We start from the raw sequence: 16156 nt of genomic DNA, 5'->3' as shown, positions 1-16156 counted from the left end.
ATATTACCCAAGGGACTAAGATCCCAAAGGGAACTTTTAAGATCAGTTTCCAAAACAAAACATAAAATATAAAAAAAAAAATTGAAATGAAATGATGCATAATATATGCCCTAATTTACAATAAAAAAAGCAAGTCACAATATTTGTCTGCAAATATAATACGATGACACTTAACAAACACATTATAATGAAATTGAAAACAAACAAGCACTCAACAAATTAAAATAACCACCCTATAACTATTTTTCAAATAGTTGAAATAGTGCTTAGGATCCACCATAACCGCATATGATATAACCAACAACTCAACGAACAGCAAATTGAGCAATTATTATAACCCAATATTAAAAAACACATATAAATATGAAATAGTCACAAGGATTAACCATAGTGCAATACAATACGTCTATAAACCAACGTCAAAAGTTTTATAACGAAAAAATATTTCTTTATAATGAGCACTTTCGAACGATTATAATAAACTCATAATAAATTAGCGCGGGAAGTCTTCGGCGTGGTGAAAGAATATGATGTAAGCACAGCTGAGGAGGAAGAATTTACAATATCTAAGGAAGGCAAAGGAGTTAAAACATCTAAGCGCGGAAAAGTGCTACAAAATGGTAAGTAGGGACTACATGTGGATTTAAATTGCTGATATAGCCATAAGATAAAAAAGAAACCATATTTAAGAAAAAATTTCCTTAGAGTTGTATACAAACTTCTAAAGTTTTTAAATTGTATCTCATCTTATTATAACAATTATTAACAATTAGTTTTTTACGAAACCGAATGAAACTTGCTTAAAAACCTGCAGGACACCAGCATTTAAAATGTAACATGTCAAAATTTGCCATTAACAAAAGTTAAGACTATATATACTTCAATCCACCAATTATCATTGAATGGAATCCAGTAACAACAGACTTAACCTTTAATAGCACACCGAAATTCTGTGAGTTTCTGCCACGTGGCAATAATCGCGCATCAAAAGAGTGTAAATCCTTAGCCCCAAATACAGTGAGGCCAAAAGGGAGGAACGCACTGAAAACAGCCTGGCGCCACATAAATAAACCCGATGCAACCGAGAAATGACAACGGGAATGCTAAGTGCGCCGCAGGGGGCGTGCCCGGTGAAGAACTATCTAGGATTTTGTCAGGGTCCCAAACGAATTTATAGGCCTGGCCAAAAATGTTAAAGAGAGCTCTTTTACAGCCCGAGATTTGCCTCCTTCGATTCCCTTCACCGACTGCTCATGGTTCAATGAACAGCCACCAAGGATGAGCTGTCTGGGTTAGAAGGATAATGCCACCCACATTTTTTGCCAGACCAAAAAGCCATCCATTCTCATTCCACATCCATATCCCGGCAAGATGAAACGAAATTCATATATCAGAAATTAATCTCACAGACAGATTTATTCTTTTATGACTGAACGGAAACAAAAACACGCCAGAGTACAATGTACTTAGGGCAATTAAATTTGGGCAAATAAGTATTTCCTTTTGTAGTTGTCGATTGGAGCCATAAAATTGCCAAGTTTTATGTTGTATTTTCGAAATTTTAAATTCCAAAATTTATGAGCATCTGCACTGAAGAAGAACAACAACTATCTGCAGCAATCAAAAAGTTGTACAAGGAGATTTACGATCCATTAAAACAATTAAAAATCTACCCATTGCTCTCCAAGTAGTAAATTGGCCAGAAAGCGCAGAGCAGTGGGGTAGTCGAAAAATTAACACGATATTTAATTGCCAAGGACTTAGAGCAGGGCATCCTAGGAGCAGGACATTCCCTAATGTCTCCACATTAATTTCGTCTTTGCCTCGCTGTTCATTTTTTTTCAAGCTGGCAATGGTCGAACATTTTTTTGCAGCCGTTGAAAAGGAATTTGTTGACACCAACAATGTTTCGGACATCCTGGCAAATAATTCTCCCGTTTTTTCTCGCCAGGAAATTGGCAACTAAGCCAAGCCAAGTCCAAGGCATTGTGTCCTTTCTTTTCCTCTTGACTGGCTGCATATGTCCAACAAAAAGTCCTCCCGTTCCGCCGCTGGTCAGTGCGCTTTATCTTTCCTTCCGCCAGATATTCGATTCGGAATTCAAATTCCGATTCTGTGCAGTGAAAGGCTTGAAGATTTATGCTCTGCATTGATTTTATTGATGGCCGGGCGTCGAAGGGTGGAATTTTTAAACGTCCGCCAAGTCGAGCAATTAAAACTAATTGAATTGCCAGTGAGAAATTGTCAAAGACACTTTAAATGCATATAGACGGCGGCATTGAAGCTGAACATTTATTCCTCCTCCTTCTGCATTGTGAGTAGTCGGCTTCAGACAAAACCATAATTCTCAACGGCCTAGACGGGGCAAATAAAGCAAACAAACAGATAAATCGCCAAATTATGATTTTGGCCAGCGTTTCCTTCTGCTCCTTCTGCTGTCATCAACATCGAAAACAAAAAAATCTCTGAGGAAGAACTTTGGCTGCCTTTGGTCCAGTCCAGTAATGATTTACTCTATTTGCATATTTTTGCACTTATAAAAATGCACAAACGATTTTTCATTTTTCTTAAAACTTATTAGTGCGGCCCGCTATCCTTTGAACTGTCCGCTTCCATTTTTTTGCAACTTCGGCGCTCCTTTGCCTTTTTTATAATGATGGTCAGGCCTTTGTTATTTATTTGTTATGCATTTGGCCCGCAACTTTGTCTTGCACTGCGTATACGTTATGTGTGCGGGTCGGGGGATGGCGACTTCTGCTGCATTACGTATACGCCGCATTGTCGCAGTCTACAATTGGCAGCGCCTACAAGTCTGCGGTGCTGATTTTTCTGCTGCTGCAGTGTCCACACTTAACTATTTTCAATCTTGCGAGGCGTTACTTTATGATTCAACTTCCCTACCTTAAAAGTTGAATGGCTTACCAAGAAGGAACTGTCCCATGTTCCGAAAAAAAAGGAGGGATAGTGCTATTATTGTAAACAGAATAAAGCATCTTGTGGGTATTACATGTAGTTAAAATATTTCCATTAGCACGTTTTTAGGAATTTTGTTTTGTATTTTACAATTGTGCTTGAATGTTTATTTGATATAGTATTTATAAATGCAAATGATATATTTAAGTTCTAGTTAATGTAGAATATCTCTTAGTGTTCGGTTTAAAAATTGTGGCGTACTGCCATAAAAGGTAGAGAATTCGTGCTTCTCCATCGTTGTGTTTCCAACTCTTTCCCACATCTTCGCCGTTTTTCAACCGTTACCGCCCTTTTCTATGGGCTGTTTTTCATTCCCTGGAACCCAAAACGCCACGAACATAAACATAAACAAACGCAGCCCGCTGTCGGCCGCTTCTTGGCATCAAGATTTTTGGCATCATCGTTGGCAACGCATCCTGTGGAATGCGAGTCGCGTGGCTGGCGTGTGGGGATTGGGATTGGGGCCTTGGCAGCGGTTCTCCTTTGGCGGGGTGGCGCCTCTAACTTGGCACTCTCATTATGATTTTAATTGCTGACGCACATTTTTGACGAGCTGCCCAGTTCGTCGCTACGTCACCGATTGTTGTTGAATTGGCCAAAGAATTCTTGGCCAGACACCAGCCAGCAGTTGCCAACAGGTGTCCAATTATCATTATGATTGTGTTTATCACCCACCAACAGACACACATGGGAAAACGAAATAATGACGTTTGATTGGCCTTCGGCAAGGCCGTTTGCTGTTGGCCAACTGTCAACGTCTTGTAAAATTTATTGGCCAATATTCAAGCAATTTTTTTTTATTTTAAGTTCATTGCTTTTTTGGTTTTTGGCAGACAGTTAATATTTGCAGCCTGCCAATTTTCCGATTACGATTTTCTATTTATCTTTTCGGTTGTTTGGTTTTTCTTTCGCTGCTGTTTTGATTGACTTTCAGTTTTCGTCAGATCTTACAGCTGTGACAACGCCTCTGTGTTGTAGATGCACTCTTTTCATTTTTTTTACAGCATTCATTGCAGTTAATAAAAATAGATGAAACCTGTGAAGCTATATTTTGCGTAATGTTGTTCCTGTTCTTTAAAAAATATTCACAAAAAATGCAAAGGAAACTTGCGCGTATAAATGTGATAAAATATGAAAGGTTGGAAATGAGATTATTCCAAAATTTGGCCACACAGGTAGCATGTGTACATATACAAAGTCGAAAATTATACTAATAGGAATGTATATACTAGCTTGGAAATATTTATGGCAGAAAAAGATAATCTGATAATGCTTATATGTTGAAGTTTTCTATTATACTGATTATACAATTTAAACATAATTTAAAGAATGGAAAAATATTTCAAAAAATCTGTATGCAAATAAAGATGAAAATCCTGACTGATGATGTAATTTATAGAAAGGGTACTGCTTTAAACAATAAATATGATTGCGCAACAGGCCTCCCCTTTCTTCTCTCACCCCCAATTTAACCTGATTAAAAGCTTGCACATTCAATAAATAAACTGCAGGCTAACTGCATCTCAAGGTTCATTTGTTTACCATAAAACACATGCCGACGTGCAAATTAAGCAAATTCTAATTAAAGCTAAGAAAAACTAACACTAATTACAATTTGTGCCGCCGCCCTATAGACAGAGGCAAAAACACAGACGGATGGAACCAGAAAAGAAAAAAGAGCACATTTCAATGAAGCAACTGAAATAGATTAAAACGAAATATACGCCCAGATGCATTTGTATCTGTTGCCGAATCCGAATCTATATCTCAGTCGGTACCAAAGTATTAGTCGTGTCCACGAAGCACGAAAATAGAAGCAGCAGCGACGCTTTCAACGCTTCTTTGCCCGCGTCAATTGCGCGTCATCGCGACTCAAAGATCCAAGAACACATAGAGAGCCGCAGTCTGAATACTATTTATATGTGGTATATAATACAGTTTGTGGACCCCCCAACCACCCAGTATATACACGTTTATTTTTTTTGGGTACATAAGGGCAGGCGACAGTTCTGCGCAATTTTCTCGGGCTTTTCTCTTTCGGTCTTGACGTTTTTATCGCTATTCTGCGCCTTTCGCCTTCGATCTTCTGCCCGTCAAGTGTGGCCGAAAATAGCAAGGTAAATGAAAAATTCAACACGGCGAAATGAGGCAGAATCAGCCACCAAACGAGGGAAAATTTAGGCAGCCAAAAAAATAGGAAAATAGGAATCAACTTTTAAGCAACCAAATTGCGAATTTCACATTTCGGCTTTTAGAACAAATAAATACAACCTATGAAAATCTTTGAAAAACAGCAAAAGCATATGCATATATAGCCGGGACTGCACAACGCCCAGAAATAAGAAATTGTAAGACAACGCAATTTGTTTTAAACGTCAAAGCTTTGCTCTTTTTGCCTTCTATAGGATATATTTTCCTGCACAGTTTTTTCTGTGTAAATTCGTTTTGTCTGCGGAACGTATCAAAACAATGAAAATCTATAATATACATATATATTTTTTTTAAAATCTTATCAGCTTTAAATGCTTAGACCTGACTATATTTAAACCAGGAGAAAATTCATCAATTAAGTATTTTTGTGTTGTTGTACCATGAAACATAGTTTATTTAAGAATATATTGTATTTACCTTCAAATTGACTTACCTAAAGTGCCAAAGGAGTTAATTTTAACCCAAAAGGCAAAATCATTTGGCACTTTAGTTTGACTGTTATACATATATTCCCATTTTCGAATTTCCTGATATTCAGTTACATAAACCACATCAATGCCATCACTCATTTGCCACATTAAGTCTTTTTGACCATGTCCAAAAATGACAAATGGATGGGGAAAATAAGATACAAAATATCCGAATGGTTATTTATCACACTGAGCCAATGACTGTCGGACTAAGCACATAAATTGATTAAGCAGCTGTGTCGCAGGCAATTAAAAGCAAGTGTTGTCCCTTGGCATCGTTTAGGAGTCTTTCTGGTACATTTCTGGACCACTTCCCATGGCTCATAATTCACGTTAACCTAACACGTGCGTGTGAAATTTAGATAAGGAATTGCCTGGAAGGAATAATATTTGGGGCTCGCCGCAATTGGCAGCTGTTCAATAATACAGTTCCTGACCTAAGTCAATGGGAAAACTCTGCCGAAGTCAATCATTCAGGCGGGGTGAAGATAAAATGAGGGTGCCGGGAATTGCAGCTCGTTCCGGCAAGCGATCGGAGCAGACGGCGTGTCTGCCGCGCGTCTTGGAAAACTTATTGGCAAAACTCCATGATCATAAATTAAGTCGGCTTCATTTGTTTACGCATCGGCCGGCAGGTGGCGCTTTAATTACATGACAGCATCGGCATGAGGGATTCCCCAGTGGAATCTCATCGAGCCGCTTGCCAAGATTCCGCATTACGCAATAAAGTTCATTGCCATCCCGCCCGTCTTTCAGATGCTTTCTTTCTTTCCCATCATTTTTCCTACACTTTTCTATACTTTTTTTTTTTGGAAGCGAGCGTGAGAAAAAATTCTAGGCAAGATTTTGGCAAGCTACCATCTTGGCAGAGGCCCATTACCCATTCCACCAATAAAGACCAACACCGTGGCACAGTGGCCCAGGACTATGAAAATTAAAGATTAGAATAGATGGTCGGGAGAAATAAAGATTGGGGGAGACGACCCCGAAATGATTTGTTATAAATAATGATCATTAACAAAACCCCAAAAATTTAAATAGGTGTCATTTCGAAAAATGCAATACTTACCAATTATATTAAGAGAGACATAAAACAATGTAGAATTTACATTGTTAAAATAGTATCATATGCTGCTTTACATTTTGTCTATATCGTTTTTTTATAGCAATCACAGTACTTGTTACAGTCTTATCTTAAATAAACGAGAAGATTTATAGTTGAAGGATGATATTTTTCATAAAAAGCTATTAGTTAGAATGTATGTGGTACAAAAATATAATCGGCTCTTTGGTACGTTCCCAAAATAAATTTGTTGGGATTAAATGAAAGCCCTTTTACTACAAAAAAGTCTTATTTTGGCAGCCGAAACTAATGTGAGTCCTTTTTTTACACCCATTGCAGAAGCTGAAGGCCTAAAGGAAACCTCGTTGGCCAATTGGGGAGGAGACCCAGAAAGTCGAGCCGATTTTCCGCTGCAACCGCCGAAGGTCTGACCAACCAATCGCAACGCACAGCGGCGACGAAGCCCGGCCGAAAGGGAGAATCTCCGGAAACGGAGGAACAGCCAGCCGCCCTGCAATGCATTTCCTTTGGCAACGTGTCAAGAGGCCCTTCACACACACACACACACACATTAGGATTCCAGAAGAATTCTCTGCCTCGCTAACATGCGCATCGAGTGGTATACGTAATATATCAAGTATACGCCTGTTAGCCGGGCAGAAAGTCTGTGAGTGTGTGCGAATGGCCAAAAGGAGTGCTGCCAACTGCATTGCCGGGCTGCCATCGACTACAACCCCCAACCCGAGGACACCACCCTCCTCCCGGCCAGGAGGCCAACGACGAGTCCTTTTTGGAGGCAGCGCATTGGCTGCAGGACGACCGGCGACAGGACGACCAATCACCAATCAAATCGGAGCTTGTGCGCACTATCACAGTCGTCCGAAGGACCACAGGCACGGCATCCAGGACCTCAGCCGGAGACCCCAAGCCGATTGCCAATCTATTAGACATATTATTATTACAAAGTCTCCTATATTATAGTTCTCTAGTCCTAAGTCACATGCCCAAGCCATCGCCCCAGAACATCGGGGGCGTGACACATTAGTTTTACCGATAGAGTTCTTAGTTTCAAGCAGAAGCTATACGATGATGATTTCAAGAATGCATAAGAGAAAAAGAAATAAAAAACAGTAAAGCTTCAGAGCGGCACTAAAAAAAAATGGCGGTTGTTCTTATTTTAATGGCGTTGCTTACTAACGAAATTGATTTTACATTGTTAGGTTACTTTTTGGTTAATATTGTTTAAATGGCTTTGCTTGTTGTGTAACGCAATGTGGAAAGTATTTATTGGCACAGAATGGTCTTTATTGAAACTTAAATGGCCTTTTCTTATTTAATTAACTACATTGGCTCTCAAGAATTAAAGTAAAATGTTCCCAGACACTTTGCATTTGGGTTACTTCCAACTTTCAAGCAACTTTCAATAAATTGTTTTCTTACTACCAATCATCCTCCGATTTGATTGGGTAGTTCGAATGATTGAACACCGCATTCCGAGAATTCTCGCTGCGCCATCTCAGGTGCTTGGCCACTAGATAACCTTGTATGACAAAGACGGCCATGTTGACGGCCACAAGATTGTAGTTCCTTGGTGTTATAACCACTGAATACCGAGCCCAAATCAAGCCCGTGAGCGCCAAAGTGGCGCACTGATTTAGCGATATATTGGCAGCAGGGCGATTTAGCGTATCGCTCAGTCCAGCCAGCACTAATGTCTAAAAATATAGGACAATCAATCGATTAGGCAATGCAAAAACTGGAAAAATTCGGTTGACTTTAATTGTTAGCTAGTAAGTTAGTTACAGACTGGGTTTAAAATTTAAAATTTTAAATTAAATCTTTAGATATTTAAACGTACCCATTTAAAAAATGGAGCCCAAAAAAACACAGTGCGGGGTCCTGAATGGAAAGTAATAAACATTTAGTTAGTCATATTTAATGGATTTACTCACCTGCTGGAGATTGCCAAAGTGGTTGAACTGCGGTTGGAACAAATTTATCAACAGTACCGATGATAATATTGTACAGCTTAGACAATGGTCCTGTGCCCTTAGACATTTTTAAGAAAACTATAAATTTTGAAGCAAGATTTGCAGGAAAAACGAAAATAGATTAAAAATGATAAGCAAGGCAAAGCAATCTGAGGTAATTATATCCCTTTTAATTAAATTTTTGTTTTGTAAGTCTTTGCAAACATATTTATTTTCCAATTTCCAATTTCCATTTCCAATTTGAAACAGTACCTTTCACATAAAAAGCTTTTCAAATATGCGCGCCCAATTAGAGGTGTGAGCTAACTATCGATATATCGATAGCTGCGATAACTTCTGTTCATAAGTATGGCAGCGTCACAAAACAGCTGTTACAAAACAAATAAACATTGTTCTTCGGCAGATAAAGTGAAGAGTAAATAGGAGCATTTCAATGGATCGAAGTGGAAACAGAGATCGCTCGCCTTGCAAAAGAAGTCGAATAGAACCACCTATACTCAAGGGGAAGAGAACAGAAAGGAGTAATGTGCTGACCTACAAGAAACTGCAGAAAATGCCACTCAATTTGCGGAAAATGGCCGTTCGAGAGGCTCGCTATAGAAACGAGCCCATTCTAGGAAAGAAAAAGAAGCGGAGAAGGAATCCCCAGGATGTAAAGACTGCCCGCCGCCTGCGGAACGACTTTGATCGATCTGAGCACAACGCCATGTTGGCCAGCACATCCCAGGAGTTACGACGCATCCTGCAGGATATTGAGGCTCTTTCCGACATTCCGCACGATATAACAAACACTGAACTGCGGGGGGAGGTAATATAATCCTATTATTTCGTTTCTGGAACCCAGTCTAACCCGCTGAATAGAAATCCAGGCTTAATAGTTATATCCTAGGATGTTTTAGCTAAGGTCATAGTATTAGTCACTTATTAGTTATTAATTACCACGTGTTATGCATTCGGTTGCTAATTAATTTGATTGGAGTATATATGTTGTGCTTTATAACTTTGAAAAAGTGTTCCTCTAATTTGCAAACTGTGACTGTGTGTTTTGACACAGTCTCGAAAATCGTTCATAGGGTCAGTCATTCATTTTGAGGCTTCTATGTCGGCTTATTTCCAGATAATTCCACACTTTCTGCAACATTACGTTGAAAACGCCTTAATCTGCATAATAAAAGACTGCAAATTTACTAATAGATTAGTTGATTGACAAAACTAGATCGCCTAAACTAGGTTTACCAAAGTGCAAATATGAACAGCCCTAATGGCTTCCATATAACCAGTTAATCCTCCATCCTAATACCAGTTGCAATTAGCACTTGGGATGTTCGTTCTTGCATTGCTTTCGTCACCGATATTGGCCACTGACTACTGACCTACTGCCGTACAATCGACGTGCTAATTGATGGGCTTTTATTATAAAGATATCCGTGCCCGTTGCGCGGTTCCATTGCGTATGTACTATAGTTTCTATATATTTCCCAATTCCAGATAGCCATCGCCGAGGGACGGGCCACAACAATCTATGTGCAGCGGGATGGACTCAGCACCCTCACAGTGGTGGTCAGTATTTCCTTGAATTGATTTGTATCGCAGCTGCTTGCACTTGCTTTCTGTAGCATCGTCAATTGGCCCCTCAAAAGCTTAAGCTCTGGCAGAAAGTCATATATAATAAGGCAGCGAAAGTGGGTCAGAACCTTCATACATTCTTAAGAACATCTTATTTTACAGTTATTTTACAACTAATTTTCCATAGACTTCTTAATTATGTTTGAATTTGATACCTTTTAAGCACATTAACTCTAAAATCTTCAACTGCTCGCCATGCTAAAGTGATTTCTTGGCCCTCCAGAATATTTCTGGCCTAAGCTTAGGCTTAAACTTCTCCCTTAAACTCTCTTGATATCTCTTGACAAACGATTCTTCTCTAACTGGTCGGTTTCTTCCAGCTCCACCAACACGAGCCGACGATCGCTCAGCTGAAGAGGGCAATTGCTTTGATCTCACGGGCACAGCACAAGCGCAGGCAGCGCGAGCGGTGCCAAGAGCGTCTTCGGCGTCGGGGAATCGCCGACGACTCCTACGAACGACGGCAACCAGTTGCGGTGGCCAGCTCCACAGGCGAGTTAGTTCACTCCGCTCAGCGCAACGGGCATGATCATCGCGCGTTCGTCTCGTGGCGGTTTCTATGGCGATGTTTTGGGCTGCTCAACGTGGACACGAATCAGCCGATCGACGACCAACGCTCCAGCGGCAGGGCTACTTTAGAGGAGCTGGGCATTGAGAACGCAGCAACTCTAAAGTTCGTCCATCGCGTCAAGTATTTCGGGCGCCAGCGACAGAGTTAGTCAGCCAAAACCAATGATAGTAGCTCAATCGATTGTCAACCACCCGATTCGAAAGTCGGGCAGCAAATCGCGGTTAATATGGATCAACTGGTTTGGCTTTCGTTTTGCATTTCAATCGGCTTTTTGCTCCTGGGCAATTTCTCCAATGGCCTGCCGTTCGAAGATGGCAATAATAATAACGTTAAAATTACACGCCGGAGCTTGGAGCTGACACAAACCATTAATATTCAACGTCAGGAGTTCATGCAGCGCCAATGCGAGCTGCTCGGCGACCACACACAAACTTTAGAGGATCTCAGCGAGTTGCAGATGGACCACATGATCGTGGACAAAGAGCACAAGCTGCTATACTGCTATGTGCCCAAGGTACGGTTGAATCAACTGGAAGGGGAGAAAATTCAAATGCTTGCTCTGCAAATTAGGGTGCGAGATAGGGGCATGTGGTAGTTTTTTGTATAAATGGGCTCATCAGCTAAATATTTTGATTACTTGTTTTATATTAAATTCATTTGCTGTCGCTTATTTTAAGTTTTCAAATTAAGTTTGCAAGATATATATTGCTCTATAAATCGTAAATCTACACCACATCCGGTAAAACCATGTCTAACATTTTTCATTAATCTTCTATAGAAATCAGTTACCGTTACATTCATGAATTACTTAAAGTTGGACGCAGATCAAACAACAGCAATGCCCAAGCATGTGGATAAATCTTCTCTGCGGTTGCCATGTGCTGTGCCACTGAACGTTTATAAAAACTTGTTTCTCGTCAAATTCAATTTGAAGCACATGCTGAGGTTTTGTTGATGTTGCGGCTTTTGGCATCGCTTTAAATGATGTTTGTATGTTTATTTGGCCTACAATTATACGCAAGCTTTATGAAACGACATCGCAGACAGTCCTCCAAATAATCAGATTTCAAGGCATAAAATCCTTACAGTGCGACTTATTTGATTAGATTTACAAAGTGTTCAATAACGAGTGCATTTGATTGCTAAGCTCGCGCCACTTCTGGCTTATCGAATAGGGGCATCCGTGCTCGTGTCAGGTTATGTATGTGCATACAATAATAGTGCTGATTTCAGGCGATTTAACGATCAATTACAGCGGCAAGAATTTCACGGCAAGTTGCAATAACGACCTCTCTCAAATGGCCAGCAATTATAGGCCAGCCATTTGTAAGTCGTTGCCATTTCATTTGCATTGCCAGTCATCTTGGAGCGCAAATCTTTTCGAATTGAGTCAAAGGTCAATGTCTTGAAACGTCTGCGCTTAGATTCTGTCTTGCTGTGGACTCCATTTAAAAATCGTTATTTAAATAAGTTTTAAATAGATTTATATTTGGCCCCAAGAGGCCATCCCATGACGCGCATGGCTCTAGATAGGAGTAATCTATTCATTAAATTAATGTGGTGCCCAACGATGAGCCTCATTGGGATTTTACTAATTGGATTAGGAAATTAAACTTTTTGGGAATCAGCTATCGAAAATTGCCTTTACAGGTTTCCCTTATCACTGAATGAGTTATTAGAAAACATCAAACCAAAACGATGAGATTAGATTGCAGGTGCCGGTTTCTTGGGTGTTTGAAGGTGGGTGAGTGGAACGGAAATAGCTTGGTGTTTCATGTTGTCGTTGCCCTTTGAACCGTGACATCTTCAACATAATGATCGTACTAGAATTCAACTTTTATTCAAAGTTATTTATTATGCTCCCAAATATGCATAGGTACTTATTGATTCAGAGGGATTCAGAGAATTAAATGCTTGAGATAATTACATTGTTTATCCACTCAGCTCGACTGGACTTGAAGTATCTGATCTCGTAGAACGTAGAACCCACTAAATTAAAGCCAAGCCGCAACCACATTTCACTTGCTAGACACACAGTGCCATTGAAGTGTTCCATTTGCTTGGAGGCGTGTTTGGGTAACATGCCACCTGAATGCCTTAACACACGTTTTGTTATCTTGGCTTTTCTTCAATGACTATCATTCCACATTAGCGCGACTGGTTTCGATTTCACCACGCAGGAGGGGTCAGTGGAGCGTTTACAGATCTCAATTGCGGGTTTTGGCATTGCCATTCGCCACTTGTTGAGTGGCTTGCTAGCTTTACATGTTCCCTCGGCTCGTTCTTTCATGAAGCCGTAAATTGTTTATGCTTACCCTTGGCCAATACCCTCTCTAACCAGCTCCACCTTTTCTTCCCAACCCCCCAAAAGGGGGGGCTCGCCACTCCGGCCGGAAACTTTATGTGACCATCGCGTGTTGCTTTAATAGCCATAAAGAAATTGCGTTAGATTTAAATTGTTGCGTTTATTGCTTACGTATTGGGAAGTTATCCAACATTTTGCTGGCCCTTTTAGTGATTATAAATTGTATATTAAGTAGGTATCGGGAATGGCATCTAGTACCTCCGACTAATTTCTTCAGCCCTTTTATATAAATACGGATTCTAAAAAATCAAAACACAATACTGACCAAAGACTAGCAAGTAACAAACATTTTATTTTATCTGGCATATTGACACTTTTCCACTTTCGTTTTGAACGTCGTTTAAACACTTAACAGTACACATTCACCTGAAAAGTTTGTTTAAAAGTGAGTAGTTGTCTAAGGATTCGGATTATTTAGAAAGTGTTTGTAAACAGTTAATCATTTAAGATAAGTGACGGGGAATATCGCCTTTTTTTGCTTAAAATAACACTGTGCATTTCACTTTTGATCGACATCTTGGCATATCTTAACCTTGCCGCTGATCTCTTTGTGTATTTCTGTATATTGCCTCACATTTTACCTACGCTTTTCACTGGCTAAACGTACATGGAATTGTTTGCTTTTGTAATGTGAAATGTTTTTGCGGTGTTTAATTGGGCTCGACATTGCCCGCCCAACAAACGGCCTTTGTATATATGTATACTCCGACTCGTATTTATGTGCTTAACATGCCCCTAGTTGTTGTTGCGCATAGTTTTCGTTAGTTCAGTTTAACAACTTGACTTATTGCCCAATGCCTCCGAGTAGGGAAACCTATCCGGCCATCGCTCTTGGCGAAGATTATAATTTATGGCACTTGGCAATTAAAACCAAAGTAATTCAGCTCATCACATGTTGAGAAGATTTCATTTAACGCCTGACCCCAGAAAATCGCAAAAGCCCAATAAAAGTAACATTTAATTGTCCGTTTCTCTTGTCTCTCGTTTTTTGAATATGATCTTGAATATGTTCAGATTTTATATTGAAGTGGCTTACTAGCCTCAATTTCACTTCACGTTAACTTTAAAAAATCATCGATTCGTCCTTAATTAAATACAAACTTTTGAATTCTTAACTATATATGTAGATTAGTGTTCGATTATTTAATTGTCTAATCACAGTTGATTGTTGTGTCAGAACCCTTTTTAATATGTTAATCTATTAGAATTTAATTACAATATAATTGTCAGCTATTAAAAAAAAGTGACCAATATATAAACAGTTCCAATTACTATCAGTAAGTTGTGAATAGTGAATAGTTATGAGGTGAGTGTGCTGAATGACACCTGCTCATAGGTAAATCAGTCCATTATCTACACGATCCACTCATGAACAATTTGTTGGAAAAAGGGTTGATGTTTTCCTGCTTATCGGTGGTTCCCTATCATTATGTTCAATTGTGATATACTCAAGAACTGAGTGATTCACTCCTCCGACCCAAAATCGTTTTCAATAAACTTAACCTTCGATCTGAAATTCTTTATAATGTAAACGAGGAGGAATTATTTTTCTTGTTTATTTGGTTTAATTGGTCGAAGAATTGTGTTCAACTAAACAAATCCATAAATATGATTCTTCGTTTTCCAGGTTGCCTGCACAAACTGGAAACGTGTGCTAATGATGCTCACACACAAGTGGCACAACGGAACCGATCCCCTCCAGATTCCGGGATCTTTGGCTCACTCCGTGGGCATGTTCACTAAGCTCTACGATCTATCTGAAGCGGAACAGCAACAGGTTCTCAGCGATGAGTACACGCGATTTATCCTGGTGCGACACCCGTTGGAGCGGCTTCTCTCCGCTTATCGGAATAAGTTGGAGGGGGATTCCCCCAGTGCGCGCTACTTCCAATCGCGGGTGGGACGCCAAATCGTGAAGGAACTGCGGCCGGGAGCCAGCAACAATTCACTGGAACGCGGCGACGACGTCAGCTTTGGGGAGTTCATCGAATATCTGGTCACTCCGGAGCTAAGTCGAGCCAATCAGTCGGACTACAACGAGCACTGGGAGGTTATAGCCAAGCTCTGCAATCCCTGTGTAATGAAATACAACGTAGTGGGTGAGTTTTAATATCGTATTGCCGAGAAACCATTGATTACCATATCATTTTCCCAGGCAAATACGACACTCTCTTGGATGACTCCGCGCTGGCCCTCTACCTGGCTGGAGCCGACAATCTAACATTCCCCACAGGCCACAAACCATCGAGCACTCGAGCCAATCTGCGCACCTATTTCGATCCCCTTCCCATCGGTGCCATACGCAAGTTGTACGATATATATGAGGACGACTTTCGACTCTTTGACTACGCACTGGATGAAGTGCTGGGCTTTGAGTTTGGCTAAATGTGAATAGCTGCTCTATCAATATCCCCAAGTCACCACCATAACGCTTTCCAATGGAAAAGATTGTGATTTTAGGCTAGGACTTGTAGAATTAGGTGCACTCCAATGCGAATATTATTTTTGTTCTGTATACCTCCCCGCGCACAAATGTTTCCAAGGGTCTTGACTGTAAAACTTAATGATAATAGATGTTTCTTCCTCAAGGTTTATATATATACATATATTAGGATATTCAAAGTGTCGATTGATTAGTGTTTAAATAATACATTACGCATCAAATATAATTGCAAATGCATTGAAACTGCGCATTTTTATTTGATTACATATGTTACTTTATAACATCTGAACGTCATTAAACGCATTGATTAATGAAAATAATTATAATATAATGCTTTTGTAGAAATAGTACTGTTGATAGACGTGTTTTTAACTATTTTATTTATTAGACGGAAATATGGTAGATTACTTAAGTATTTTGCCCTATCAGCTCTATTTGTTACT

General features: G+C 39.8%; 3 protein-coding genes and 1 long non-coding RNA gene across 6 annotated transcripts; 3 read left to right on the top strand and 1 right to left on the bottom strand.

Moving 5' to 3' along the window:
• The first annotated feature begins 626 nt into the window (after nucleotides 1–626).
• LOC120321117 lies at nucleotides 627–7516 on the top strand. Of its 3 annotated transcripts, none has more exons than XR_006245153.1 (2): nucleotides 627–4111; nucleotides 7057–7516. It is a non-coding gene; the product is annotated as an uncharacterized LOC120321117 (long non-coding RNA). The 3 variants fall into 3 exon arrangements; XR_006245152.1 differs by having other exon boundaries at nucleotides 627–4148; XR_006245154.1 differs by lacking the exon at nucleotides 627–4111 and adding an exon at nucleotides 4155–5090.
• Nucleotides 7517–8000: 484 nt separating this feature from the next.
• Nucleotides 8001–8871, bottom strand: LOC6529497 (mitochondrial pyruvate carrier 2). Its single transcript, XM_002090463.4, has 3 exons — nucleotides 8670–8871; nucleotides 8576–8616; nucleotides 8001–8432 (listed from the first exon to the last, which is right to left on the bottom strand). Exons 1-3 carry the CDS (start codon nucleotides 8773–8775, stop codon nucleotides 8157–8159), a joined length of 423 nt encoding a protein of 140 aa, XP_002090499.1. The 5' UTR covers nucleotides 8776–8871; the 3' UTR covers nucleotides 8001–8156.
• A 209-nt stretch (nucleotides 8872–9080) lies between these two features.
• LOC26535137 lies at nucleotides 9081–11053 on the top strand. Its single transcript, XM_015197388.3, has 3 exons — nucleotides 9081–9516; nucleotides 10197–10268; nucleotides 10655–11053. The coding sequence occupies exons 1-3, from the start codon at nucleotides 9142–9144 to the stop codon at nucleotides 11051–11053; spliced, it is 846 nt and encodes a 281-aa protein (XP_015052874.1). The 5' UTR covers nucleotides 9081–9141.
• Nucleotides 10994–15956, top strand: LOC6529496 (carbohydrate sulfotransferase 13). Its single transcript, XM_015196655.3, has 3 exons — nucleotides 10994–11419; nucleotides 14898–15369; nucleotides 15426–15956. Exons 1-3 carry the CDS (start codon nucleotides 11132–11134, stop codon nucleotides 15653–15655), a joined length of 990 nt encoding a protein of 329 aa, XP_015052141.1. The 5' UTR covers nucleotides 10994–11131; the 3' UTR covers nucleotides 15656–15956.
• Nucleotides 15957–16156: the final 200 nt, after the last annotated feature.

This window comes from Drosophila yakuba, chromosome 2R (genome assembly GCF_016746365.2).
Source record: "Drosophila yakuba strain Tai18E2 chromosome 2R, Prin_Dyak_Tai18E2_2.1, whole genome shotgun sequence".
Classification (NCBI taxonomy): domain Eukaryota; kingdom Metazoa; phylum Arthropoda; class Insecta; order Diptera; family Drosophilidae; genus Drosophila; species Drosophila yakuba.
This window is presented reverse-complemented; position numbering and strand designations above follow the sequence as displayed.